The sequence below is a fragment of the Helicoverpa armigera genome, chromosome 29, assembly GCF_030705265.1.
Source record: "Helicoverpa armigera isolate CAAS_96S chromosome 29, ASM3070526v1, whole genome shotgun sequence".
Lineage (NCBI taxonomy): Eukaryota > Metazoa > Arthropoda > Insecta > Lepidoptera > Noctuidae > Helicoverpa > Helicoverpa armigera.
Genome location: NC_087148.1, coordinates 5,716,920 through 5,743,579, shown reverse-complemented (window position 1 = coordinate 5,743,579; position 26,660 = coordinate 5,716,920). Strand labels below are relative to the sequence as shown.

Genomic DNA, 26,660 nt, shown 5'->3' with positions numbered 1-26,660 from the left:
AGGTATAAGCGCTAGTGGACATCTGACAACTGTCGGTACAAGCGCGAATTGGTGCCATTAACGCTCGGAAAAGCTAGTCTGAAATATAACATTGCCCTTTTGAACTAGCAGAATATATCGTATAGTAGATATTACCATATAGGCCATCATTAAAATGCACACTGCAACAGAAATCCCACTGCAGTTATACCATAGCTCATATTAATCGGTCATGACCCAGAACTGGTTAATTCACCCGCATGGCGTCACGCTTTGGGGTCACCGTCACACCCCCATAGCAACCTAGCCACGTGACAACCATGAATAACATATATTTACTACCACCATGGAGAAAAAAATGACTAGCGGAGGTGCCATAACGGAAAATCTCCTAAGAAAGTAGCGCGACAACATGCGGGTGTGAGAGGACGAGGAACGTTACTGTCTTCGATCTTATACGCCTTCTTTGGACCCGAACATTATTGTCATACCAAAAATCGTTGACAGATATCCTAAAGGACCCGAACGCCTTGTTAGTTGGCTAGTAAATGCTCGTTTTGGATATGCTCACTGTATGTATTTGAGCTGCAAGAAGGCGTCTGACCTACCTGCATTATGGCGTCTCCGCTCATCTTTGCTCACTCCGTGCTATCACCAATCGTTACGTATGTATTACTGATTGTGAAATTTGGCATAGGTTTTTGGCTTACACTCTTTGAACGGCGCCTGAGCAGTCTGAAACACGCAATCATTGCAACCCGCACGAAATAATCTCTTATTAAAATAATTGTCGAAATGCTATTTCCCGCCGGTATAACCTAAACGCCATTTTTCCCGCGCGATCCGCTGTCAGATTTGACAGCTACCAGCTCTTCTCGCCACAGACAATGAAGTGTTAATGTTATGTGACCTCTTTCAGGGCTCTGCCCTTTGAAAATTAAAGTGTTACGATGCGTTAAAGTTTGAAGACTTTTTACAGTGTGTGAGAACATTTTGTAATATCGACCGTTTGAGATGTAAACTATTTGTGCATAGACAATTGTGTCGTCCAAAGTTTGTGGTCAAAGAAGATAAACTTTAAAAAAACTTTACACAACAAACTCTGCAACTGGACTTTCAAAATACTTCAGTTTTGTAAACTATACAGTTGACCGGTTTCGTTTTAGTTGATATACTTTAAACTTTAAGTGGTGTTTTAGACAAAAATCCAACTTTAAAATTCTTAGTATCAATTGACAAACTTTTCCCTTTTTTGATCTTTTGTACCGATTGAACTTGTCACATACATATTTACAAATTCCCCAATTTTGATACCTCGACGACCTTACAACCGGACTTCTATTTCTACTGACGTTAAGTACTGAAGCAAAAACGAGCAATCTTTGACCAAGCTCCCGTCAGTCCGCGGAGGAGTGCTCTTGCCGCCTAGTCCTATATGCTCACTTATTACGAGGCCCTGGTGATTCTAGCATGCTTGACGACGGGCCTCATCGCACTTGGCCATGAGGTAAATATGTAGCTGGTTTTATGTTAATACTTGGCTGTTATTAACGCACATAACCTACTTTATCAGGAAAGAAAAAGTAGTGAATAAAATACTTAAGGTGATAAAGCTGTAAATCTAGCTAATTTAATTAAGAAATCTAATTTTGCACCAAAATTGATCATCCCTGATATGCAGCAGTTTCTTAACCATTATTTGCTTAACTTTTGCCCAACTATTTTGGAAGCAGCTTCCAGTCTAACTAGATGCAGCTGAGTATCAGTGTGCCACATGGAGCGACTGCCTATCTGTCCTCCTCAATCAGTTACCCAGACAGCAAGACACTTCTTGTTAGTCATGATTGTCAGACTTTTTGGCTTCCACTTTGTCTGAGCTTTTACCTAGACCAGTGGTTCTTAACCGGTGGTCCGCGGACCACTGGTGGTCCCTGGAGGCATTCCAAGTGGTCCGCGAAGCTATTAGCTTCGCGACGTTGCTATACGTTGTCTAACTTAATTTTTATCGACTTATAATTGCGAGCGGGGGTTTTCGCATGGACGTATATCGGGTGTGTCGTACCTAGTCCCCCCCATTCATGAAAATGTATGTTTGGGCTACATTTTACGTAATTTTGGTTTTGAGTCTTAAAAAATAATTAAAATTTCACGCTCGCGTCGCTCGCGTATTCAGAAACTGTATGCCCTTCTTTTGCATTTGTCAACAAACAAAAAGTTTTAAACGTTTGGGCTAAATTTTACGTAATATTGGTTGAAGTCCTATAAAAATTTCGCGCTCGCTACGCTCGCCTATTCAGAAACTATATGCCCTTATTTTGGCATTTGTCAACAAACAAAAAGTTAAGTACGTTTGGGCTACATTTTACGAAATATTTGTTTTAAGTCCGATAAAAATTTCGCGCTCGCTTCGCTCGCGTATTCAAAAACTGTATGCCCTTATTTTTGCATTTGTCAACAAACATAAAAGTTAAGTACGTTTGGGCTACATTTTACGAAATATTTGGTTTAAGTCCGATAAAAATTTCGCGCTCGCTTCGCTCGCGCATTTGGAAACTACATAAGCAAATTTTTCTTTATTTGCATTTGCTTACCTACACAACTGCCGACATGCGTTTAGCTTTGAGTAGAACTGACCCAAAAATTCAGTTTTTTTTTTTAATTAATAAAGAAATGAGTACTAATTTAGGTTATCCGATGAGGTGGTCCCCGGCAAGACAAATTTTAGTCAAAGTGGTCCCTCATGTCAAAAAGGTTAAGAACCACTGACCTAGACCCACAATTTAATGCTCCTTTCGAAACACATAAAGGAACTCTTCATGTTATAGATAGATGAAGTGAGGCAAGCTCGATCTTTGATCAGGAGACTGGGCCGTTACTTAGCCAAGACCGTCCCTCAGTATATGTGCGTTAGTAACACCAAGACATTGAAGTAGTTCACGCCAAACTTAATGATGGTTTCTAACCTACTCTCTCGAATCGAGCGTTTTGAACCGCCATTAAGTTGACGAGAACTATAGGCAGCATACCATTGATGAATAATAACGGTGAAGGTGTGGATGTCGACGGTGCTTCGAGCCGCGGCCTCGCAGCGTCGCGCCGCCCCCAGGCCGGACACACCCGCGTCCCTCCCAGCCCCGCCTGCCTGTTGTGGGGGGCAGAACCTATGGGGTCAATACCTACCAGGTGGCTACTTGTATTTGATACTAGCTTCAACCCCGTCCCGTGGTATTCACTGCCACACCGGATAAAATGAATACCTGATATAATATAGCCTATGCTACTCGGGGTAATTTAGCTTCCCAACAGTGAAAGACTTTTTTCAAATCGGTTTAGTAGTTTCGGAATATTTTCTCATTAGCAGGATACCTGAAGTTTACGTTTTAATATTTTTTTTGGATACAGAAAGTGGCAGTATTTAAAAAAAATCTCACTTTTTCTGAGTCATCAGCATAGCCTAGTATTTTAATAACTATTGCATACCACATTTACATGGAGCGACTGCCTATCTGAACTTCTCAACCCAGTTACCCTTGTCATGTAAATTCAAGTAGGTATTTAACTAAAGTTTTGAGTCCATTTGAGTTGGTTTTTATTTTAGAGTTCTTTAGTATTTTATTTATCAAAATTTACCTAATAGATGACAAATACCAAACAACAGGTGTAAAAGTTGTCTAATCTCATTCGTAGATTATGGGACTTAGAAAAAACTCTTGTCATTTGATTATCTCTACCAAGATAACAATTAACGTAATTTTGATAACAGTTTGTTGTCAATTACTACATCATTTTTTATTAACACGTTTATACTAGATTCACTTGTAACTATGTAAGTAAAAAAATTTAGAATCTTAATTAGAGCCACTTCCCGGTCTTCGATTAGGATGAAATTTTGCACACGCTCCGAGTTCTGATGACAATACATGACTAGCGTGTTTTTTTAAGTTTTTGTAAACTATTAATTTTCCATACAAAATTTTCAATGTAACATTTTCAACAATCATCATCCTCCAAGCCTTTTTCCCTACTATGTTGGGGTCGGCTTCCAGTCTAACCGGATGCAGCCGAGTACCAGTGTGCCACATGGATCGACTGTCTTATCTGACCTCCTCAACCCAGTTACACGGGCAACCCAATAGCCCTTGGTTAGACTGGTGTCTTACTGGCTTTTGACTACCCGTAACGACTGTCAATGATGTTCAATGACAGCCAACAATCCTATGTGGTTTTTTCGAACGTCGTCTAATTGTTCGGTTCGGCTATAAGAGCGCTCACAGACGCGGCGGGTCGTTAACGCACGGATGTCGCGCCGCGTGTCGTGCGGCGGCCGCGAGCACAGCCGCTTCGCCGTGCAACTTGCCGCGGTGACGTTCGCGCGAATGGTACGGCATAGTGGGCCAATTTCACCTATTGCTGTTTTAATAATCAGACGATCGTGTGGGTGAACTTGGTCTAAGAAGTAGCTACTGACGTACGGCTATTCTTATATACTATCGTCAGGAGTTACTATAAGGGATGAATTTCACGGTAGGCCGTATCAAAATTGCGGCTAGTTAGATCGAATATTTTATCCTGTTTTAACTTTACTCCTTCGAGATAATGTATGCCGAATTTCGACTCGGCCTATCGTAATTCGTCTAAATTCGCAGCGATTGTTTCGTGTCGTGTGGAAGTAGTCTTATAAGTTTTAACCAAATGATTAAAATATTTGGATTGAAGTTTATTTAGTCCTACTAACATGTGTGGTAATATAACAACAACCATATAGAAATATAATGTATTTACCTTTGCAAAAATCCAGTCGTTCCAAATTTTTTTCATCACCCGAAAGCAATAGGTTTAGGTAACGTTTAGATTCATCATAAGATGAATTTTGTTGAACCAACAGCCAATTTTAGTTGATAGACCAACGTCGTTTAAAAGGAAAATCTTCTTTTCCCTTGAAGTGAACTTACTACTCTTCTTACCTACTGTTGTAAGTAGGGACATAATTAATGTCGTTCTAGACTTAATTCGAAAGCAGGTGATTGGTATTTTGTCAACAATATCTTCAGATTGGTGTTTATTCCTTTAGAAATCCATTTTTTTATAATGTTTTTGGGTAAGTACATCCTAGTTTTGGTGAGTTTGTCCCCCTAAGCGATTTTAATATTTATAGGGTTGATGTAATCGGAAATAAATAATTATACTGACGGTCTTTCTATTGCCATATCCATTGAACTATTCGCAAAAAGATCGACCACCATTTTTATTTTGTTGCTGTCAATGTCAAATTTGACAGATGTCAGTGTCAATGTCAATCCTGTTTATTTTAAATCGCTATCCATAGAGTGCACTTTTTGTGTTTTTTTCCTTATTGATTTTGTGCAGCATGCTATTTAATCACATAACGGTTTGCTTGGTTATGCCCTCCGTTCCACTTAAGTATATTAATTTTATGTTGCAGTAAATTGTGTACCTACCGGTTTTCGTTTATTCTGTGGAACGCATGTGCATAGTGTGGTTGTGGGTGACTTGCGATTTTTTGTCGTAACTTTTTTCTTCAACAAAACATTAATATTCAAGCATTAATTGTATTGTTGTTAGTAACTGTATTATTTTTGTGAAGAAAAAAAAGTTGCGACAAAAAAATCGCAGCGACAAAAAAGTCGCAGCCGCGTTTTTAGCCTTGTGGTCGTGATTGGCAGGAGTTGGCCGGCGGCAAGAGCGGGCCTAGCGGCCTCCGGCGCAGCAGCGAGCGCTCCGACTCGCTGCCCGACTCGCGCACTGACAAGCAGTCCAGTCATACTAGTGGTGAGTGGCCTTTATTTACTTCATACTAGGTACCTGATATTACGAAAAAAGTAGGTGTTCTAGAAATTGCAAATAACAACTACGATCAATTCAAAGTTCTTGAGTTACAAAAAGCTCTTTTAATGCCATGTTTCGTCAAAATCCATGCAGAAGTTTTTGCGTGAGAGTCATCAATCCAAAATTCTTGAGCGATAATCAGCTCTAATACTGCAAAAAGTCACAAGCATACATACAATCCATAAAAACTTTTGCATTTATAATATTAATAACGATCTTACTAGTAGGACCACTAATTAACTTTTATAAACCTTTGTCTAGTCTTCAGGGAAAATCTAAGACATTACGCGCGGTCCCACTGCGGTAGTCTATTTTCATGTGTTCACGTCGTTTAGTTGCAAAAACACTTCTTCACACCTGAACAACATATAACTTCTTACGTTCCAGGGCTAAACGGCCTCCGCAACATAGGCAACACATGTTTCATGAACAGCGTGCTCCAGTGCCTCTCAAACACGAGGCCGCTCCTCGAGTACCTCTGCGACGAACGCTACGCTGATGATATCAACACCTCGCTGTCGTGTATGAAGGGGGCGCTCATTAAAGGTATGCAGCGCCCGAGCCTTTCCCAACTATGTTGGTGTCGGCTTCCAGTCTAATCGGATGCAGCTGTGTACCAGTGTGCCACAAGGAGCGACTGTCTGTCTGATCTCCTCAACCCAGTTACCCGAGCAACCCGATACGCTTTGGAAAGACTGGTCGTCAGACTCACTGACTACCCGTAACGACTGCCAAGGATGTTCAATGACAGCCGGGACCTACAGTTTAACGTGCCAAAACAGTCATTGGTGTCCAAGATATACATAAAAGGTACATAATGGCGTCCACGGCCGATTTCGGCCACAGCGGCTGTTCCGGGATAAAATATAGCTTATGACACTCAGGAACATTGTAGCTATCTATCAGTAAAAGATTTTTGCAAATCCGACCAGAGCGGTTCCAAAGATTACCCCCTACTTACAAATTTTACCTCTTTATACTATTAGTATAGGTTTTAAACAGCAATATAATATTTGGTTGCAGCGTTCGGCATAGTGATAAAGGAACTATGGCGCAGTGGCGAGAAGGATGCCGTGGTGAACACGACGGCGCTCAAGTCCCAGGTTCAGCGGTTCGCGCCCAGGTTTATGGGCTACAGTCAGCAGGATGCACAGGTATGATAGGGTAATATTTGCTAGTAAGATATGTGTGTAAAAGTTATTATGTCATTGTACGACAAATACTTTAAACCAGTTTTGCCTCTGCGATTGGGCCATGAAGCCCCTAAGTCAATAAAACAAAAACTACCGAAAAGGTAATCAATGAGAATTCTACCAAAAAAAAAAATGAGGTTAAAATGTGGGATGAGCTATATTTATTTTTGCAAAAGCTCATGAAAAACTGTTTAAAAACAACAAACTTCGTTATTATTATTAGCTATTACTAAATTAAATAAAGAACTTATTTTGACGTCGAACGATAACAATTGACCGAAGTTCCATTCCTACGCAACAGACATTTTTATTTCTGCTGATGGTGATGGCTAATCACGGGTTTCAATACGACCTCACTGCTGTTGTACCCTCTGCTTACTTATAGTTAAGCTAAGCGCTACATATTTAGTTACACAACACAGCGCAACGGGGCGAGCTAAACCCAACACTGGGTTAAGCTCGCCGTTGTGCATAATCTCTTATCTCTAATCTTGTTATCTGTGTGTCAAAATGTGTTTATGTGTGCAATAAATCTATAACATAAAAATGAATCGCAAAATGTGTTGGTAAGCGCATAACTCAACAACGCCTGGACCAATTTGGCTAATTCTTTTTTTGTTGTGTTTATTATTGTCAGGAGAAGGTTCTTATGAAATAGAATATTATTTAAAATAGGGTAAAGAAGAGAAGTCAGTTGACGGGAGCGAAGCCGCGGGCAAAAGCTAGTAATAAATAAACTCATTCTAAATGAACCATGTTCTGATGAGAAATAGAGTTATTTTAATCTCTAGATGCTCACTTGATATAGCATTTCAACATGAGCCCCATAGCTAATAGCAAGCTATGTTACATTACATACTAATCTCTGACTGTCTTCTCTTCAGGAGTTCCTCCGCTACCTGCTGGAGGGTCTGCACGAGGATGTGAACCGTGTCACCGTCAAGCCCAAGCCCATACTCACCGAGATCGATGACAACCTCAGGTAATACGCGCAGTTTAATTTTGTCTAGCTTGTTTCTCGGGGTTTTTGTTGGTGCCTTGAGGGAACTGCTTCTCGAAATCTGAAACAAACCCTGAACAATATATTTGCAAAAAATAAATGAATATGAATTTTAAAATTGACATCTATATAATATTTTCTCAATGATCTTTGCAAGACTTATGCCCAAGTTCACCGACGAAATATGTAGCTGTTTTGTTTTAAAACACTATTTACTGTGTTTTACATGTCTATGTTTCAAAGTAAACAGTTTTAAGAAAAAGGTTGTTTTATGTTGTCGGTATAAATGGGCCTTTCAGTTAAATTAGTCGAAGTTAAACATTAGCGATTTATTTTCGAAGCAAAATGAGACAAAAAGCAGTTTTGACAAAAATTCCAGCTTCACAGTAAAAAATGCCGTTATTTTTTTCTTTTTCTGTGTATTTTATGCATATACCGTGTGTGCGTTTGCTCAAAAAAAATCTTCACTGACGAAACTATTTTTTTTTTTGTTTCTGCATTCTTATAATCTTTGATTTACCTTCCAGCGACTCAGCCAAAGCCCAGGAGGCGTGGAACCGCTACCTCCGCATGGAGGACAGCCGCGTGGGGGACATCTTCGTGGGACAGCTCAAGTCCACCCTCCGCTGTACTCATTGCAACCACGATAGTGTCACCTTCGACCCCTTCTGGGACCTCAGGTAGGAGCAGTGTCCACCTCATCATCTTCAGAGCCTTTTCCCAACTATGTATGTTGAGGTCGGCTTCCAGTCTTACTGGATGCAGCTGAGTACCAGTGTGCCACAAGGAGCGACTGCCTGTCTGACCTTCTCAACATAGTTACCTGGGCCCGATAGTCCTTTGTAAGGGCTGTCAGACTTACTGGCTTCTGACTACCCGTAACGACTGCCAAAGATGTTCAATGACAGCCGGGACCTACAGTTTAACGTGCCATCCAAAACACAGTCATTGGTGTCCAAGATATGCTTAGAATGTACATACAAACTTAGAAAAGTTGCATTGGTACTTGCCTGACCTGGAATCGAACTAATACACTAGGCCACCACAACGGCCATTTTTTGCCAACATTTGCACAATAATGTAGCTCGTTTAGATGCGCTCTACATCATCTCCCGAACCTATTTCCAACTATGTTGGTATCGGCTTCAAATCTAACCGGATTCAGCTGACTACCAGTGTGCCACAAGACGCGCTCTATATGTAATATCTTATTTATCCCTAATATAAACCTTCTAAATAAGTATGTATACAATTGTAATTTAATACTAACCCTGTATATCCGTGGTTGCAGTCTCCCGATCCCGTCCCGCACGGGCAACCTGAAGCTGCAGCAGTGTCTGTCGCACTTCACCAGGGAGGAGGAGATGGACGGCGACGAGAAACCGGTACGTCCATTGTATATAGACTTGTTTTTATTGCTTTTGAACCATTTTAATATGGGAGATCATCAAATGACCCCTCCTTCTGTGTTCTACACAAAACTCACGATGTTCGTTCTGAAGCCCTATATGTACCAGGGTCTCGGTAACTCGCGCGTACAATCCCATAGCCTTTAATGCCCAATTTCACTAACAACATAAACATCAGTTTTTTTAAAACAAATGTTTACTTTTGGTGAAAATGAGCGTTAGAAGGTTTTTAACTAATGATAAACAATTTTGATTTTTCTTACATATTTATATATAGTTTATATAGTTTCTTATTTAAAAATTCGGTTAAAAAAGAAAATGCTACTAAAATCAATGTAAAAACAATCTCAATAAACTAAACCATTATTTTATGTAGTTGATTTTCATGTATTTGTGTAAAAAGTCCTCTCAAGATTGTTTTTTCGAAAAAATACAGGAATTTAGTCTTTAATTAATTTATGGATAACTTTAGTTGAATATTGATGATCAAAGAAGAAAATCAAATAATATTTATTTTGTTTATTTAAAAAGCTTTTGTTCGTATCGTAGCTAAGATAAAGAAAATAAAATAATATTATTGTAATATTACAGACATGTTCAAAGTGCGGCGTACGCAGGAAGTGCCTGAAATGGTTCACCGTGCAGAAGTTCCCGCAAGTACTCGTGTTGCATCTCAAGAGGTAAGCCTTTTATATACTAGCTAATAACCCTTGTTCTGTAGGAATAATTTCCTGTAGTTGGATAAATATTTACCAGAGTTCCCTGGGAACTTCTAACCGCATCTGGATAAAATGTGGCCTTATGTATTACTTACTATCCATTTTCCCGCGGTTTCATGCGTGTCTAGTGGGAACTACAGCCCGTACCGGGATCAAATATTTACTTATAGCCCTTGTTACTTGGGAAGAGTGTAGCTTTCCAACAGTGAAAGAGTTTTCTAAATCGGATCAGTAGTAGTTATCAATAGTTTTGTAATTAGATACTGCGTGTAGGACCAAAATATTTTTTTCGGCTCTATGGTTATGTTATAAATGGTATTTTAAATAAAACTATAAGCTATTTTAAGAGAAAGGTTTCAAAAAAGGTGCATTTATTATCTGAGAAAGAAATGGATGACAAGTAGACACACGTTTAAAAACGTCTTACATTTTATTATATTTGACTAAATCTGCTCTATATTGTGTTATATTTTACTGGGCAGTTCGTTCCACCACTTCTGTCCAGCAATAACACATAGGAAGTGGTGAAGGGTGGGCCTTTTGGGGGCTGTCTTTTGTAAACTTCTGACGTTCAAAAACTGCTGATTTATCAGCCTAATTTGAATAAACTTTCTTGAGTTTGAGTTTCAATCACAAATGACGTTGTTTTGTTACACAGGTTCTCTCCAACGGAACGTTTCCGGGGCAAGCTAAACGTTCTAGTCGAGTTCCCTCTCAGCAACCTGGACATGTCACCGTACGCCGCCACCCGCGCCGCCGCACCCGTCTACAACCTCTACGCCGTCAGCAACCACTCAGGTAACACGAGCCAACCACTCGGGTAACACGAGGCAACCACACGGGTAACACACATCAACCACACGGGTAACACTGCAACCACTCATGTAAACCGCAGCTACTACACAACGGTTTATACTTTTTGCCCCAAAAATAACAACTCTTTCTATATTTATTAGCTGGCATTTGAAAAAAAAAATCGACCATGAATTTTTAATAGGCTGAATACCTAATTGAACAAAAAAGAAATCTAGCCTCTTGTAAACTTGTTAAATATTTATGCAAATGACGTATATTTTGTGGTAGCTAATAAGTGAATGTTGTGTATTGCAGGCACGACGTACTCGGGTCACTACACGGCTTACTGCAAGCATCCTTACAACGGCGAGTGGCACGAGTATAACGATTCACGGTAAATATATACTGAGCTTTTTATTATTATAACTAACTAGACGTGTTCCCGCGGTTTCACCTGCATCTCGTGGGAACTACTGCCCGTACCGGCCCTTCTATGCCCTTTTCCTCAGGCTGAAAACAAGAGATGCCGAATTTTATTCTAAAATCGTAAAATATAACAACACCAGATAGTACCGTGCCTTGAGGGTAAATGAAAGTAAAAAAAAAATCGATATTTTCTACTAAGTAGAATTGCGTGCCCTTTGATAACACTGGTTCCACTTTATCCAGATGTAAAAAAGTAGTTTACTCATGACGCAGTTATTTACCGTGAGAAACAACTAGTAACTAAAAATAAATATTGTAAAGGATGAATGCATAACAGTAACTGAAAGTGACCGTAGCGCCTGTGTTACAGATTCAATTCTATACAGGCACCGTAATGTTATTTACCTGGATTAATTAAAATGTAAGACCTATGTAAGATAATATTATGTACAAACGTAAAAAAAGTAGTACATTATAATTTCTATGTACAGTCGCTTCTTGTAAAGCACTGGTACTCAGCTGAATCCGGTTAGACTGGAAGCCGACCCTAGATGCAAAATAATGTTGTGTCTTAATCATTTTGATACATGCCACCATAAGGCTCGCGAACCATTGTTTCGCCTTCCCTGGTCTGTGCTATATATGCTCTGAATTCTATTTTAATCATATTAATAGTTTTGACAGCGACGCAGCATTTAAAATAAATAATAAGTAAATAACACAAATGCCTAAATTTCCAGAGTAACACCAATAAGCAGTCGGAACGTGGTCTCCTCCGAGGCGTACGTCTTATTCTACGAGCTGTCGCGCCACACGTAGCGAACATCTCGTCCACACGTCAGCAACAAGTCAACAACATGCAAACAACTAGCTTTATACTGAAATAACAAGTGCGTGGTGTAGGTCACATTGTGTTAGAACGAAATAGAAAAAATCTCATTTTTAATGTTGTAAGGTAAGTTAAAATTTATTTTTGAATTTTTGTTACAAAGATTATGGTATTCATTTGTCTACATTCTAAAATGTATCTAATCCCCGCACTCAGAGACATTTATGGTCTTACTACAAAAACTTAAACCCCTGATTTACACTTGTCTAAAAAAAAATTGGCTGCAAAATGAGCCATATGTCAACGTCATAATTTGTCATTTTTAGACAAGTCTTAAACTGACGTTTAAAAGTTTTTGTGGTAAGACGGTTAATGATTACTTAAGTCAATCCTTAGTGACAGATTCTTATAGAAATTCTGCACTAAGGAACGGCTTAAGTGACCATTAAATGTCTCTGAGTGTGTTCATTAGTTAAATTAGGAATTGTTCCGAAATATATTTTGGGTCCAAAAACACAGACAATATAAACGTCAGTTTTCTTAAAACAACTGTTTTTTTGTACTATGAATTTTCACGTTCAATTTTCAAAGTGAATTTTTGTTTTTAAGACAAAACGGATGTTTATGTTGTTTTTGTAAATGGGCTTTAATATACTACGTTATATATTCCACCAGCAATTTTTACTGCGTCCTGTTAAAGCAACTCCGCGCAACCGGATAAAAACTTTTTTCTCACAATGTGATCTACATCATTTTTCAAAAGTCGCATTATTATGTTCCAAATAACTGTATTTTTCTCTGAAGTTAGTAAAATGCCACGTATTTTGAGAAAAGTGCTATCTGTGTAAAATTATGTATATTTCAATTGACAAGTTTCAAAATCGTTTCAGTAGTTTTTTGAAAAAATTACCGACGTATATAATTTTTTGTCAAAAATGGTACCCGTTTTAAATATTTGTCCAAAAATCAGTGTTTTGTTTTGGAAGATTTTTGTAACTTCAGGAAAATTTACAGTTATTTTGACCATAATGTACCAAAACCATACATAAACTATGCTTTACTGTCTACGGACAAACATACATACAAACAGACAGACAGACGGGAACTGAGTACAAATCGCAATAAATAGACCGTTAACTAAGCTTATGTACAGAAAATAGGCGTTTTTATTAGGCTTCTTAAATCCATCGTTTTACAGCCAATTTCTATAAGTTATCTATCCTTCGTTTTGGCGATTAGAGATTGAGATGTGTCAACTTATATGGAGGTTATGTCGAAATTCAATCTTTAATCGTAAAGAAAGGTTAGATACGTTATAGAAATTGGCAGTTCACCAAAATGTAAAAGTTTTTTCAAAAGGTTAGTCTTTCGATATGCTCAAATCGTGCCAAGAGCATTTTTGTTTTTCAGTATTTGAACGCATTCATAAGCATTGGGTATTTGACACTTCAAAACTATTTTTTTGAACTGGCAACATTAGTTATGTAAATAATGGCGTCCAAAGCCCATTTCGGTCACAGCGGCTGTTCAGCACAGTGATAAGGTGATCAGCCAACTGCGCAGGACATATTACAGTGCAGGCACATTAGCTTGAACTGCGGTGCACTCACTATTCCTACACTCTCATAGCGCGATGCGACGACAATCCGACACCACCGGAGAGAGATCAAAATTCTATCAATTGTTATCACTTTTGAGTATTTTAAATTACTGTCAGAGGTATCATTCGTTTTAAAAGACCATCTTTCTATAAACAAAATTTAATACTTATATTTTCTTAATCTTAAATTAAAAACTTCTTTTTGAAAATTGATTTTGTATGAAGTTGTCAAGTACCCAACAAGAAAAAATCCGTCAATAAGGCCCATTTACACCGACAACATAAACGTCCGTTTATCTCAAAATAACAGTTCACTTTGAAAATTGAACGTGAAAATTCATATTAAACAGTTGTTTTAAGAAAACTGACGTTTATTTGGTCGGTGTACTTGGGTTTTTTATATACTTAGTTACCGGCCATTTCGAATGCCTTTGTGACGTCTGAGAGATTACAAACTACCCTCTATTTGTACAAGTACCCACGAAGTAAGAAGATGATGAATTGTACAAGTTTATTATAGAAATTAAAGTAATATAGTAACTTAAATAAGTCCGGTTTTGTATTTGTATTGGTATGGCATAGATTTTGTATTAGAATTTGCTTACAGTCAGATAGTCAAAGGGTGGGAGTGGGTGGGGTCGAGGAGGTCAGATGGGCAGTCACTATGTACTATAACATATCAATACAAATGTGAATCCCGTAGCAACAGTACATAAAAGTATTTATTTTTACACAAATACAAGCCGTGATACATACTTGTAGTCTTTATATACCGTGTTACATACTGTCTTCTTACTTCTGTTTGAGAAGCGCCATCTAGTGGACAAAAGTGGCAACTTTACGCTTTTTTACTCATACTAACTGTTTAGCTGGAGCAGCTACCTTCAGTATCCGGATAAAAAGTAGCCTAAAGCCCAATATGAACGTCAGGTTTCTCAAAACAACTGTTTACTGTGAAAATTCACATTAAATTGTCAGTAAAAATGAGCCACAAGCTTTCTTTTCGAAATTATTTTACAAATCTAATCATCAGTTCCTAAATTAATGCGTTCAAACAAAATCTTCAGCTTTATAATGTTAGTAGGTATAGAGAAGGCATTACCTACCTAAGGGTATGGGTTGCCCGGGCAACTGGGTTGAGGAGGTCTGATAGGCAGTCGCTCCTTGTGGCACACTGGTACTCAGCTGCGTCCGGTTAGACTGGAAGCCGACACCAACATAGTTGGGAAAAGGCTCGGGAGATGAGAAGGTGTTACTGTTGTGTACTTTGTAAACTAGATGGCGCTGCAATAAAATTGTGATTATGATTCTGGTCGCGAGATGGCGTTGTTGTTTATATAAATCTGTTGTGTTTGGAACTTTGTCAATGCAATAATGTGGCTTTGGATAGTATATTTTGGTGAGAGGACATGTCATTTAAATTATTTGAAAAATTAATCGGCAATATTAGTAAAATTCTCTAAAATATGTTACATAGATTTTCATTTTCAAATTACCAAGTATGGTTAGTAAATTACAGGCTGTCATTGAACATCTTTGGCGGTCGTTACGTATAGTCAGAAGCCAGTCTTACCAAGGGGTATTCGGTTGCCCGGGTAACTGGGTTTAGGAGGTTAGATAGACAGTCGCTCCTTGTGGCACACTGGTACTCAGCTGCACCCGGTTAGACTGGAAGCCGACACCAACATAGTTGGGAAAAGGCTCGGGAAATGGTGAGGAGACATACTGGCTATATCAGTAGCCAGTCAAAGTCTTAATCGTTGAACTATTATAGAAAATTAATATAAAATACTGTCTTTTCACCAAGATATATTATTCAAGTTGCAAATAGTAGTTACAGATGTCGTTAGATAGCTTAAAATGTATGTTTTAGTATTAAATATAATAATTTTATTAATTTATTATTATACTATATTTGTACCGTGCAGTTTCGTGGTTTTTTCCTACTAGTAACATTTTGAAATTTCACCTAAATACAACGTAGTTGGAAGATCTTAGTATGTGGGCCGAAGTTGCAAAGCTAGGAAAAATATATAGCGTTATATTAGTGGAAATGGCCCAAAAAAGGAAGAATTGTTGAATAGGGCTAGAATCACGAAATTGCATAATAATCGTTGCCATTTTGTCATGCCCTCCCCTCATTTATTTATTTACTAAAAAAAATACTTATTATTATAACTTAAAAATAATTGTTTTTTTTTTGTCTAATTTTATATAGATAGCGCTTTTTCGAAAGTCTGTGTGTGGTTGTAAGATAGATATATTATGCATTTTATCGATGTTAAATAACGGGTTTTTGTTGACGGTTGATCTAAAGGTACGTTTTGAATGCCAACCGTCGACCGCACATGCCGCGACTGCATGAAGTCGGCCGCGGCTGCACTACTGGTTCGTATGTATTTACATGAAACCGTTTTGGATCGAAGCGTCAGCAGCACGCATTTGCGGCATGTGCAGTCGTCAGCTGGCGTCCAAAATGTACCTTAATAGTTGCCTGTTTACGGTTTTTCTTTTTTTAATATTACAGCTGCATTTTTACTTTGTCCAAAATTAAGTTTTTTTATTTAGCTATGTGGCTTTGAAATTCGTGATTTTTTATACGTACGACAGGCGGCTAACGGCCTTCCATTATGCTATCTATCGATTGGTTAAATATGGATAGATTGAATATTAGGATCGGCCGTAAGTTTAATACAAGTTCCTCAACGACCGTTCAAGTAAAATCAATGAATATAGAAAAAGTATGGCATTTTCGTTTTTATTTATTTTGTAATTAATTAAAATAATTAATGGGAAATAATTTGACCGCGGTTTTAATGGTATTTACGTTACTAAGCTCTAGTAATAATCAAGTAACCATTGAAAATGATAATTATGGTACAAAAAGTAAATTAAAAATCATGTTATTAAGGTCGATTTTTGAATGCGAAGGGGCGAAGGTTGGCTGGCTCATTGTTTTTTTTTAAATAATTGTAATACGATATTTAAAAGACCTCTCTGACGCAGTTGGGTGATCATATGATCTGCTGTTATGCTTTGTAATGACTTACTAGATTTTTAATTATGTAAAGAGCAATCAAAATCTCACGCTTTTTGAGTCGGCAGTTTCAGCTGTGCATTAGTCTATTAAAGAAACAGTCGTTTGAAATATTGTATCACAATTTAGAACAAAAAGAAAAAGCAATGATTCAGTCCAATCAGTAATGGCGGATTAGAATAGTGTGTTCAAAATATAAAATAAATAAATGATATATATAAATATATAATTATATGTATGAATAAATAAATAAATAATATATGAATTGTTGATGCTTACTGCGGTACAGAAGCGCTAAAAACTTAGCGTTAAAAATAAATAAACGTAATTTTGTAATTTCATAGGAATCCCTAAAAATGTTCTATGTGCGTATTCAGAGACAAATTTTAAAAATAAGTATTAATTTGTTTAGAAATTGCAAAAGTATTATTTTATTTAGTTTTTTTTCTGAGCCCAGCTGTGGTTTAATGTGCCTATAAAATAGTGAATTATTAGAAAAATATTTTTAGATATTAAACTGTTGGCTTTTGCCTCTTTCGAAGTTTATTTCCCGTCCTCTCTAAGGTTAGTGCGAAAAGTATTAATTTGCTACATAATTCTCGAAATATTATTTAGTTTCCATAGAAAATCTAGTCCTTATTTATGTTGTAGAAACAAAATCAGTATGTTTTTATTTTTTATCTATGAAGTTAGCTTTTTTTCAATTGTACAGATAATGTAAATTTTTGTTATCAATTTGAAAGTTTAAATCTCGAATGTTAAGCTAGTGAATTGTCTATGGATACGCACATGAAAATGGTGGTAGCGTTTATCTATTTTTACAAAGTTTCTAACATAGATTTAAAGGACATAGGTAGTTAGCTTGCAAGTCGCGGTTACATCCGACAAATAGTCAATGGTTAGTGTAAAAATATAGCTAAATATATATAAATATTGCCTTCTTCGGCTTTCGGCCTCGGCCCGCCGAATTCGGCCTCCATACTCGATGTAAACGCGACTGATAGCGTGGTTGATTTTTTTTTTGTATAATTTTATCATTGTTATATTGTTTTTAACTTAAAGTTCGCAGGAATCTTAATTTTAACCAAAGATTTGCTAAATCGTAGTGTTTCTGTATTAATGATAAATAAATAATTTATTGTAATAATATTATTTATAAATTGTAAAATCGTCGCGCGTCGGCTATTTATGTAAAAATACGTAACAGATTACTATTATATAAATATATATATTTAAATGAGTAAATTATTATCAAGTTGTTTTATTTCTATTAATTTGTAAGCTGGGATGCCATAAAGCTGCCATAAAATTGGGATATAACCAGCCACATCCTTATAAAGAAAATATATTATAGGCATTTCCATATCCTATCTTTCCTTCCTCCGTGCATAAATTCCTTCTTAACACCAATTTAGATACTGGATAAAAAAGCAGCAAAGTTAACAATCCTACTAATATCATCTCGATAGCTATTTACCACCTTTTGAAGAAAAAAATAAAAAACCAGTCTTTAGTGGTTCACTTCTATCTAAAAGAATGAATCACAAGCGGCTCAGTCATTTTAGGGTGAGACCATGGGTAGATATAGAATGTAGTAAAAAAGACCAACTTCCGCGGTAAGGGTAAAGTAAAAAGGAGCTGATAAACTAGGAATGAAATAATAAGGAAATTGTAGGATTGCTGCTGACGTAGGCTGTTAATATTTCCCTGTATTTTGCTTTACGCCTTCGTGTGTATTTATAAGTTTGTTCCACGTAAATAGGAATTTTAATGAGCAGTAATTATTTGGTCAGAAGAAAGAAACTAGGACCCATAGTTGTACCTACTTACATATACGTAGAAATGTTGAAGAAAACTGTATTTGAATCCCAAATTAATTATTTACATCCAAAGTTATCCGAATACACCCACTATCAAAGTAATCTGTGAATTATAGAAAATAGTCCTATCAGAATCATTTATAGAGCTATAAGTTTGAATGTATTACATACCTCATGTATTCATCTCCTCAACAGCTAATATTTTAATTTTTTTCCGATTGAATAAAGCAAACATATTTTTTTGCGGAATTCACAATGATTTACTTCAAACTTCCCGCCATCATGCATGTTACAAAACGCTGCGCTCAATGTTGCCGTAATAAAAAATAACGCACCAGCTGATCACATTTTTTAAACAGACAAAATATAGTTGTAATATTTACGCATTTCCTGTGTATGTTATGCATTAAAAATATATAGTTATTTTTCATTTTATAAATCGCTTATAAGCACCTTAAAATATTTCACAACCTAACATAATAAAGAGCCGATTGCGAGTCAGATGCACAAATTGCAAATGGCGTCCGTCTGACGGATGATTGCTCGCGTCAAAATGCATTCGCGATGTTACAAAAACGTGTAAAAAGTATTAATTTATCGTTCAAACACGTACATTAGCGCTAACAAACGGTGAGTACAAAGATAAATCAGTGTTATTGTTGTTACGTAACTAATTTTGTTATTGTTAATAGTGGACTCCATCGACTGTCTCTTTCGTTTGTTATGGTTCGTTCCTCATCATTATTTACAATCGGCGACGACGTATATGCATCTCTTTCGGTAGCACAGTTTTCTTGCAATGGGTTTTTCATTTTTAAGTGTTTGAGCGAGACCGCGCAGGGCGGCGGGGGCCCGGACGGAAAAATATGAACAAAATTTTGTGCTCTTAAAAATTATTGATTTTCATCGTTAAAAAATAGGAGACGAGTCGCTTAATTGCATGCGTGATGTGAACGTCGGTCGCGCTCACTAACGTGAGTATTATGTCTATTTTCGTAGTTTTCCCTTATACGAAGGTTGTGAAAAGTCACATTTTTTCAGTAAAATGCTCATCGACCATATTGCCGTGTAGATTTAGCGCTCGGGGCGTCGCGCCGTCATTGTTTCAATATTGATTTTTTTTATTTGGTTTGGAGTATTTGCATGTGTGCGTGAATGTTTATAACTTTAGTTGGGGCCTGCTACATGGTACTATTTTGGGAACGGCCAAATGTTGGCTTTGTACTCGAGCACCATTGTAGATCACATTTTGAGCCCGTAGGTGCGGAAACCGACTGAAATTCCCGATATTCGGTGAGTGGCTTGTTAGAAAAATAAACCTTGTGATTATTTGCGCTTAGTTTTATCGGTCATAACTCGTTCTAATGTTTGCCGCACAGTTAAACGTGAAATGCCGATAAGATATTAAATAACACAGTTTTTGAGGCCTATATTTTTCACAAAAGGACTACAGGAAAATAGTGATGATAACACTAGTGAAATAAGTGCGGTGACACTCGAAAAACGTGATACATATGTAAAATTGATTTATTTTTATTTTTGACTCCCACGAATATTTCTAACAATTACTGGAATCTAATTTGACTATGATCTGTGACCTGAAATTTTTTTCGCATTTTCTGGCAAAGGCATCTCGCATACAGCCAAGTGAACGGTGATAAGTAAAGAATTCGATAATATCCGTCGTGTTATCAAGATTCTGTGTAAAAAAATATTAAATTTTAGACCCGTGCGTGTAAAACCAGGAAAAATATAAGAAAAACTGATAAGGTTAAGTGTTGTGAAATTTCGCTACTTATGTAGGTACCGGACAAGTGAATAGATATCGCACCTACTTGAATGTGACTCTTTTGTATACCACTTTGTAATATTATAATATTGCAAACTCTTTATTATGTACCTACGTATACATACAACATAAACATACCTATGTAGGTAAGTCCCCATTTGCAAGTGAATTTTCCCAATTTTTATTAGTCTGAAAGACAGTATTTTCCAAAATTTTAATGCCATAGTAACACAATCCAAAATACCCAAAATTGACGCAGAAATTCTTGTAGGACAATATTATTGATGCGTACTTTTACATTTTACTACATTTTATTTACGACTCTAGTTCTTCCCCGCGAATTTACCCACGTTTTATCAGAACGACTTACTTTCTTGCACCAGGGTCCGTTCCCAGGTTCTAGCTAGACCATCTGTTTAACAAACATTTAAAAATCTGTTCAGCTGTTTTGGCGTGAAAATCCGACACACAGTTACTTTCGTATTTATGTACCTATAATATTTAATTGGATTATCAACATTTCATATATTATCATACCAGCCGCTTCTCACACAAAAAGCATGATCATTGATCATTACGTGAGCTGAGTTACTTATGATTCTAATCTTTAAAATTCAGTCTTCCATACAATATAGAGTCCTTTTTTTTGCTCCCGCTGTGGGTAGCCGCAGTGAGGGAGTGTCAGAATCTTACTGACTAAAAACCGTCGTGTTCCGTCGTAGGCCTTTTATGTACCAGGGCCGCGGTAACTCTTTCTAACAATTCCGCTGTCCCGACAGACCTGGGCCCAGCCGGGCCCTGCTGAGTCCCTAAAGCCATGAAGTTAGAATACATTTGTTGGCCCTAGTCCGTCTATATCACATTTTTTACAAATATGTATTAGCTGTTAAGAACCTGTGTTTTACATAGAGCGATTGCTTATCTGACCTCATTATCATCATCTGCCTAGCCTTTTCCCAAGTAAGTACAATGCAGCTGGGTACCAGTGTGCCACATAGAGCGACTGCTTATCTGACCTACCTAGCTATGTAATATAATACCTTCTAAAATTATGTTTTTATGACCTCTCCTTGTATCATCCACACTCACTTTTGGTAATTGAAGATTCCTTGCATTTTGTACCAAAACTGTTCAATTGCCGTCGCGTTTGGTTTGTTGCCGTATTTTTTTTACATTTTGCATACATCCGTCAAAAATGTATTTAACTTAGCAATTCATTATGTATTAGCTCTTTTAAAACTTATTTAAAGAAAGATCGTACTTAGGTAGCATATTTTAACATCGAAAAATTAAAATGACGACTCTACAGAATTGGGGTATTATTGATCAGGAAGAAGCCAGCTTAATCCTTACCTACGGTAAAACGTGACATAACTGACATTCGGAGGGTTTTGTTATGTTCCAAATTAACCATTTTTTCTTCAGAGGAGCTCGTGGCTAAGTAACAGCCGCAAGGGTCGATCGATCATAAGGGTGGCTGTCTTGTCATGACGCGTTCCTCCGTGTTTCGGAAGGCACGTTTAATTAGTGGGTCCCGGCTGTCATTTGAACATCTTTGGCAGTCTTAACGGGTAGTCAGAAGCCAGAAAGTGACAACCAATATTATAAAAGTATATCGGTTAATCTGTTGACTTGTGGAGGTGGCTAGCTATGTAAAATATCTACTATAGGCTACCAGGTGCATGCTTTGGAAGGTGACCCCAAAATAGTTGGGACTTCTGATTAAATCATACTCGGCCCGGGTAAGTGGGTCCAGGAGATCAGATAGGGTGTCGCTCCTTGTGGCACACTGGTACTCAGCTGCATCCTTTTAAACTGGAAGCCGACCCCGACATAGTTGTGAAAAGGGTATTCAGATGACCTTTTCATGCAATTCCTAAGTCTATCTAGTTTGGTGACATTATAATTTACGTTGTTTCTTCTGCCCTGGCCTATTGCCAATAATTACATTGTTTTAGGAAACTCCTACTCTCATTCACCTCTTCTTTCATTTAGGTTCATGCCAAATTGTCGAGCCGCTTTCTCGAGGCATAGAGAGTCTTTAGTATTACGGCCGTTCCCAATATTCCATGTATCTGTATTTTTGCTGAGACATAGGAATTTGACTTTACTTGCATGGGGCTAATGGGAAAATTCTATCTTTAGTAAGCTAATCTGCGGATACATAAAATACAAGCCGTTTTTCCGCAGTTTCACCCGAGTCCCGTGAGAACTACTGCCCGTACCGGGATAAAATATAGCCTATGTTACTCGGGAAAAGTGTAGCTTTCCAACGGTGAAAGATTTTTTGGAAATCGGTCCAATAGTATCGGACCCCCTAGGGGTACAAACAAACAAAAAATGTTTTCCTCTTTATTGTAATACTATAGATTTATAGATGACCGTTAAATGTTCTTATTAGCAGTAAGTCTGTTGCAAATAGTCATTATTTTGACCTTTACAATATGACTCACTTCCTCCGAATGTAGCATTTTTTGTCTGAATCTTTCGTGAACTGAATTTTCTTCTGAATTTCGTGATCTTTTGAATTCTTACGTATCTTTTATTTTCAGAGGTTCTGTCTGCTATTTCTGATGACATTTTCCTGTTAATCTCGAGATGTTTACAATTTCTTTGAGTCTTCACTAAAACATGTTTCAGATATTGTAAAAAGGAACACATTACCTCTATTTATAATTTATGTTTACCAAAAAGGATTTACAATTTCCTTAAATATTATATCTTTCCCGCGTGATGAGACAACTACTTTCTGCAGTAGCCTATAACCCAAAGTCCTATATGCTTCCTTACAGAATTAACGTTATACGTGAAATCATATTAAACACATTTTCAGATTCATGATATTAATTAGTAGGGGTCCCTTTTCATCCCACATGAATGCTTGAAATCCCTCGTCTGTCAGTAGTTTTAACCTTCCTACTGCAACTCTCGTGTGCGGAAGTAGGCACGTATTTATCGCTATCCTGTTTTATTTAGTCATCATTATAGTCATCGGTCAGCCCTAATCCTACGTAAAAATATGCCATTCATTGAAGTAAGCTGATATTTTTAAACGTTAGCTTTACAACAGATAACTCCCACCTTCCTATGTATTTTTATTGGGAAGAAGTGCCGCAACAAACTTCCCGGTTTATTATTTTTTGCCATTGTGTGACTGTTTCCAAGTCCAAATGAGTTATTTCATATTAACCTGTATCATGATCGTGAGCCTAACGTTCCTCAGTTATGCTGGGTTCTTGTCTAGCCTTGTCTGGGTGCAGCCTAAGTTAGACTGCTTGTATTCTTTCTAAATACAACTAAAGACTTTCGAAACACAGAGGAACTCGTCATGAGATAGTATTTGTTAACTTATGAATACCAAAGTTATTTGACAACAAACTGAACTACTTATAACATCAATAGTGTCAGCATCATCATCAGCCTATCGCAGTCCACTGCTGGACATCTCCAAGTGCACGCCACTGAGATCAATAGTGTAAAGATCTTATAAGAAATGGTTTTTCTAAATTCTGAACATCTAGTCTACGTTGTAAGAAGGCGTGATGACGTAGCTCTGACGTCACACATTTACAATACCAGTCTGTCTGATAACTAGTATTTACTGAAGTCTAACAGTGTTACACCGACAACATAAACGTCAGTTTTCTTAAAACAACCGTTCACTTTGAAACTTGAACGTGAAAATTCAGTTTTGAATTCATAGGGTTGAAGGTTTTGCTCTGAGTTAGGCTGCGATTTCATAATTTCTCTAGCCTTTTCCCAACTATGTTGGGGTCGGCTTCCAGTCTAACCGGATGCAGCTGAGTACCAGTGTTTTACAAGGAGCGATTGCCTATCCGATCTTCTCAACCCAGTTACTCGGGTATCCTGATACCCGTCCCTTGGTAAGGCTACCTGTCCACCGGAGCGGAGCTAGGCTGCGGAGGGGAGAAACTGAGAAATATTAACCAATAGGATTGCACAAAATCTCCGCTCCTCAATCCTCCGCAGCCTAGCTCCGCTCCGGTGGACAGGCAGCCTAAGACTGGTTGTCGGACTTACTGGCTTCTAACTACCCGTAACGACTGCCAAAAAAGTTCAAAGTACAGACTGCCTATGACGTCAATCTGCGATTTAATTGTTTTTAGTTTATGTGGTTCCTATCAGCCTTAGATATGTTATTACATGAATTATATGATAATTGTCTCTACCTAAATCTTCTTCATGAATCACTTTATCTATTGAGGAAAAATTGAATGAAAATCGTTCGATGTTTTGTGAGCTTATCGGGACGTACCTACTCAGTGCATCCGATTAAGTCTTCCGCCATAAATGGGGTATGTAGCACCGAAATCGGACCATTAGTTCCTGAGATTCGCGCGTTCAAACAAACGGGCTCTTCCGCTTCATAATATTACATAGGTTTGTTCTCATATAAGTGGTGTTTTCTTAGTTTATAGTTTGTTGGGTCTTTGCCAATTTAAGTCATTTAACTTTACTCAGGTTTGCATTAGTAATATTACTAAAAAGTTTATTTTTAATATTTCTAACTGCCTCTGGGGTCCAGCCATTTATTTCTTCTAACCGATTATTTCCAAAAAATTTTCGCGTCCCGAAAAACTTCTCGTACTCATTATCATCTGCCTTGCCTTTCCCAACTATGTTGGGGTCGGCTTCCAGTCTAACCGGATACAGCTGAGTACCAGTGTGCCACAAGAAGCGATGCCTATGTGATATCCTCAACCGAGTTACCAGGGCAATCCAATACCCTAGGTAGGTAGGTAGGTGATTGACAAACTCACTGGCTTTTTACTAAAAAGAACTTCCGAATAAAATATAAGCGTTGGCCTCTAAGTTCCAAATAAAAAGATTGTTGAAGTAATTCTGTCTCTTCCAAAAAACACAATAAACTGGAAAAACCTTAATATCTATTTCAAAAAAGCAATTAACTTAAAAATCCTCAACTTTCAAATCAAAAAAGTTAAAATCCTTTTGTTGGTTTGGTGTCACAAAACGAAATAAATCATACTGAGTGAATAAAACCTATGTCACCCGGATATAGTATCCTTAGGGTCAATTCACACTGAAAGAGCAGCGGCCTGCCGCTGCCGGCCGCTGCTCTTTCAGTGTGAATTGACCCTTACAGTGAAAGAATTTGAAATTCAGTGACTTTTCAGTGAGTCTGTGAAACTTTCGAAAAATCCGCTCTTAAAAGCTACACGGGTAATTCCTTACATCCGGGTTTAATGTAAACAAACAATATCCGGGTGGGAGCCCAATATCGATTGATTGATAAATCAAATACTTCCAAGTGTTGCGTTATCTAAAACGGTTCGTTACTAACTCCGTCATTAAAACGTGTTAAATACATCTATAAACATTTAATTCCTTTCTTATCAATATTAAAACATAGTTTTCCGCGGTTTTGCCCGCCTCTGTGAGATATCCGGATCTATCCGGATAAAAAGTAGCCTGTAGGAGCCTTTCTCGATAACGCTCCGTTGACACGCGTTCAAAAAAGACCCTAGATGGGTTCCTAATATTAGCACGTTCAAGAAAACCACGAATTCTTCCCAACAACGAACAGACCCCCAAATTCATTTTTTTTGAAAGTTCTTTCTCTATTATTTGAAACTACTTCCTGTACCGTATTAAAATATAGCCTATTTCACATGTGTATGGGTATGAAGTGTAGCTTCCAAAACAGGGAAATCATCTTACAAGCTTTTACTTACCTTCACCAATGTTATTTCATATCGGTTCAGTACTTTCGAAGCCTTTAGGGGGTACACACAAACAAGAACATGTTTCCTCCTTAAAGTATGTATCAGTATCCTTATGATAAGAATAGAGCTGTATCTATCTTTGCATGGGTCTTGCCAGTTGGCATTTGGACCCACACTGTGGCTATTTTTGACCACAGCTAACATTATGTAGCTCACCACGGTATGGGACTCAGATTATTTTGGATCTTAAAATAAATAGCTTTGGATCATGTGGTAGATAGAATTTTATAAACAACACGGCTACTCAAAATATTTTTTTGAAATCAAGTCCTGTTGGACCCCTTAAGTCAACAAGACTAAAAAATACTAATGGCAGTCTAGTGCTGTTGGCTTCCCTGCCTAAGAAAGATGTGGTTCTGTCTTTCTGTGGCATTCATAAAGTATGTTCTCATATAAAGAAAGAAACCTTTGCATAGAACATAGGTGCTACATAGAGTCTTTGGTAGCACCGT

At 37.5% G+C, this 26,660-nt stretch overlaps 2 protein-coding genes across 8 annotated transcripts in view; both read left to right on the top strand.

Annotated features, from left to right (window-relative positions):
• Positions 1-12,445, top strand: part of LOC110377831 (uncharacterized) — a 29,849-nt gene extending 17,404 nt beyond the window's left edge. For both annotated transcript variants that reach the window (XM_064042698.1, XM_064042699.1), the window contains exons 4-13: positions 5,664-5,769; positions 6,214-6,372; positions 6,850-6,980; positions 7,904-8,001; positions 8,547-8,699; positions 9,311-9,404; positions 10,020-10,108; positions 10,806-10,945; positions 11,258-11,336; positions 12,109-12,445. In XM_064042698.1, the coding sequence (XP_063898768.1) occupies positions 5,664-5,769; positions 6,214-6,372; positions 6,850-6,980; positions 7,904-8,001; positions 8,547-8,699; positions 9,311-9,404; positions 10,020-10,108; positions 10,806-10,945; positions 11,258-11,336; positions 12,109-12,187 (1,128 nt within the window). In that variant the 3' untranslated portion in view covers positions 12,188-12,445. The remainder of the gene's footprint in view (positions 1-5,663; positions 5,770-6,213; positions 6,373-6,849; positions 6,981-7,903; positions 8,002-8,546; positions 8,700-9,310; positions 9,405-10,019; positions 10,109-10,805; positions 10,946-11,257; positions 11,337-12,108) is intronic.
• Positions 12,446-19,135: 6,690 nt separating this feature from the next.
• LOC110377829 (protein bric-a-brac 2) overlaps positions 19,136-26,660 on the top strand; it is a 40,253-nt gene continuing 32,728 nt past the window's right edge. The window contains exon 1 of one of the 6 annotated variants that reach the window (XM_064042693.1): positions 19,136-19,284. The gene's annotated coding sequence lies outside the window, so the exon portion shown is untranslated. Of the gene's footprint in view, positions 19,285-19,408; positions 19,629-19,653; positions 19,948-20,568; positions 20,590-26,660 lie in introns of those variants that run through there. The other 5 variants (XM_064042697.1, XM_064042696.1, XM_064042692.1 and 2 more) reach the window with 5 other exon arrangements.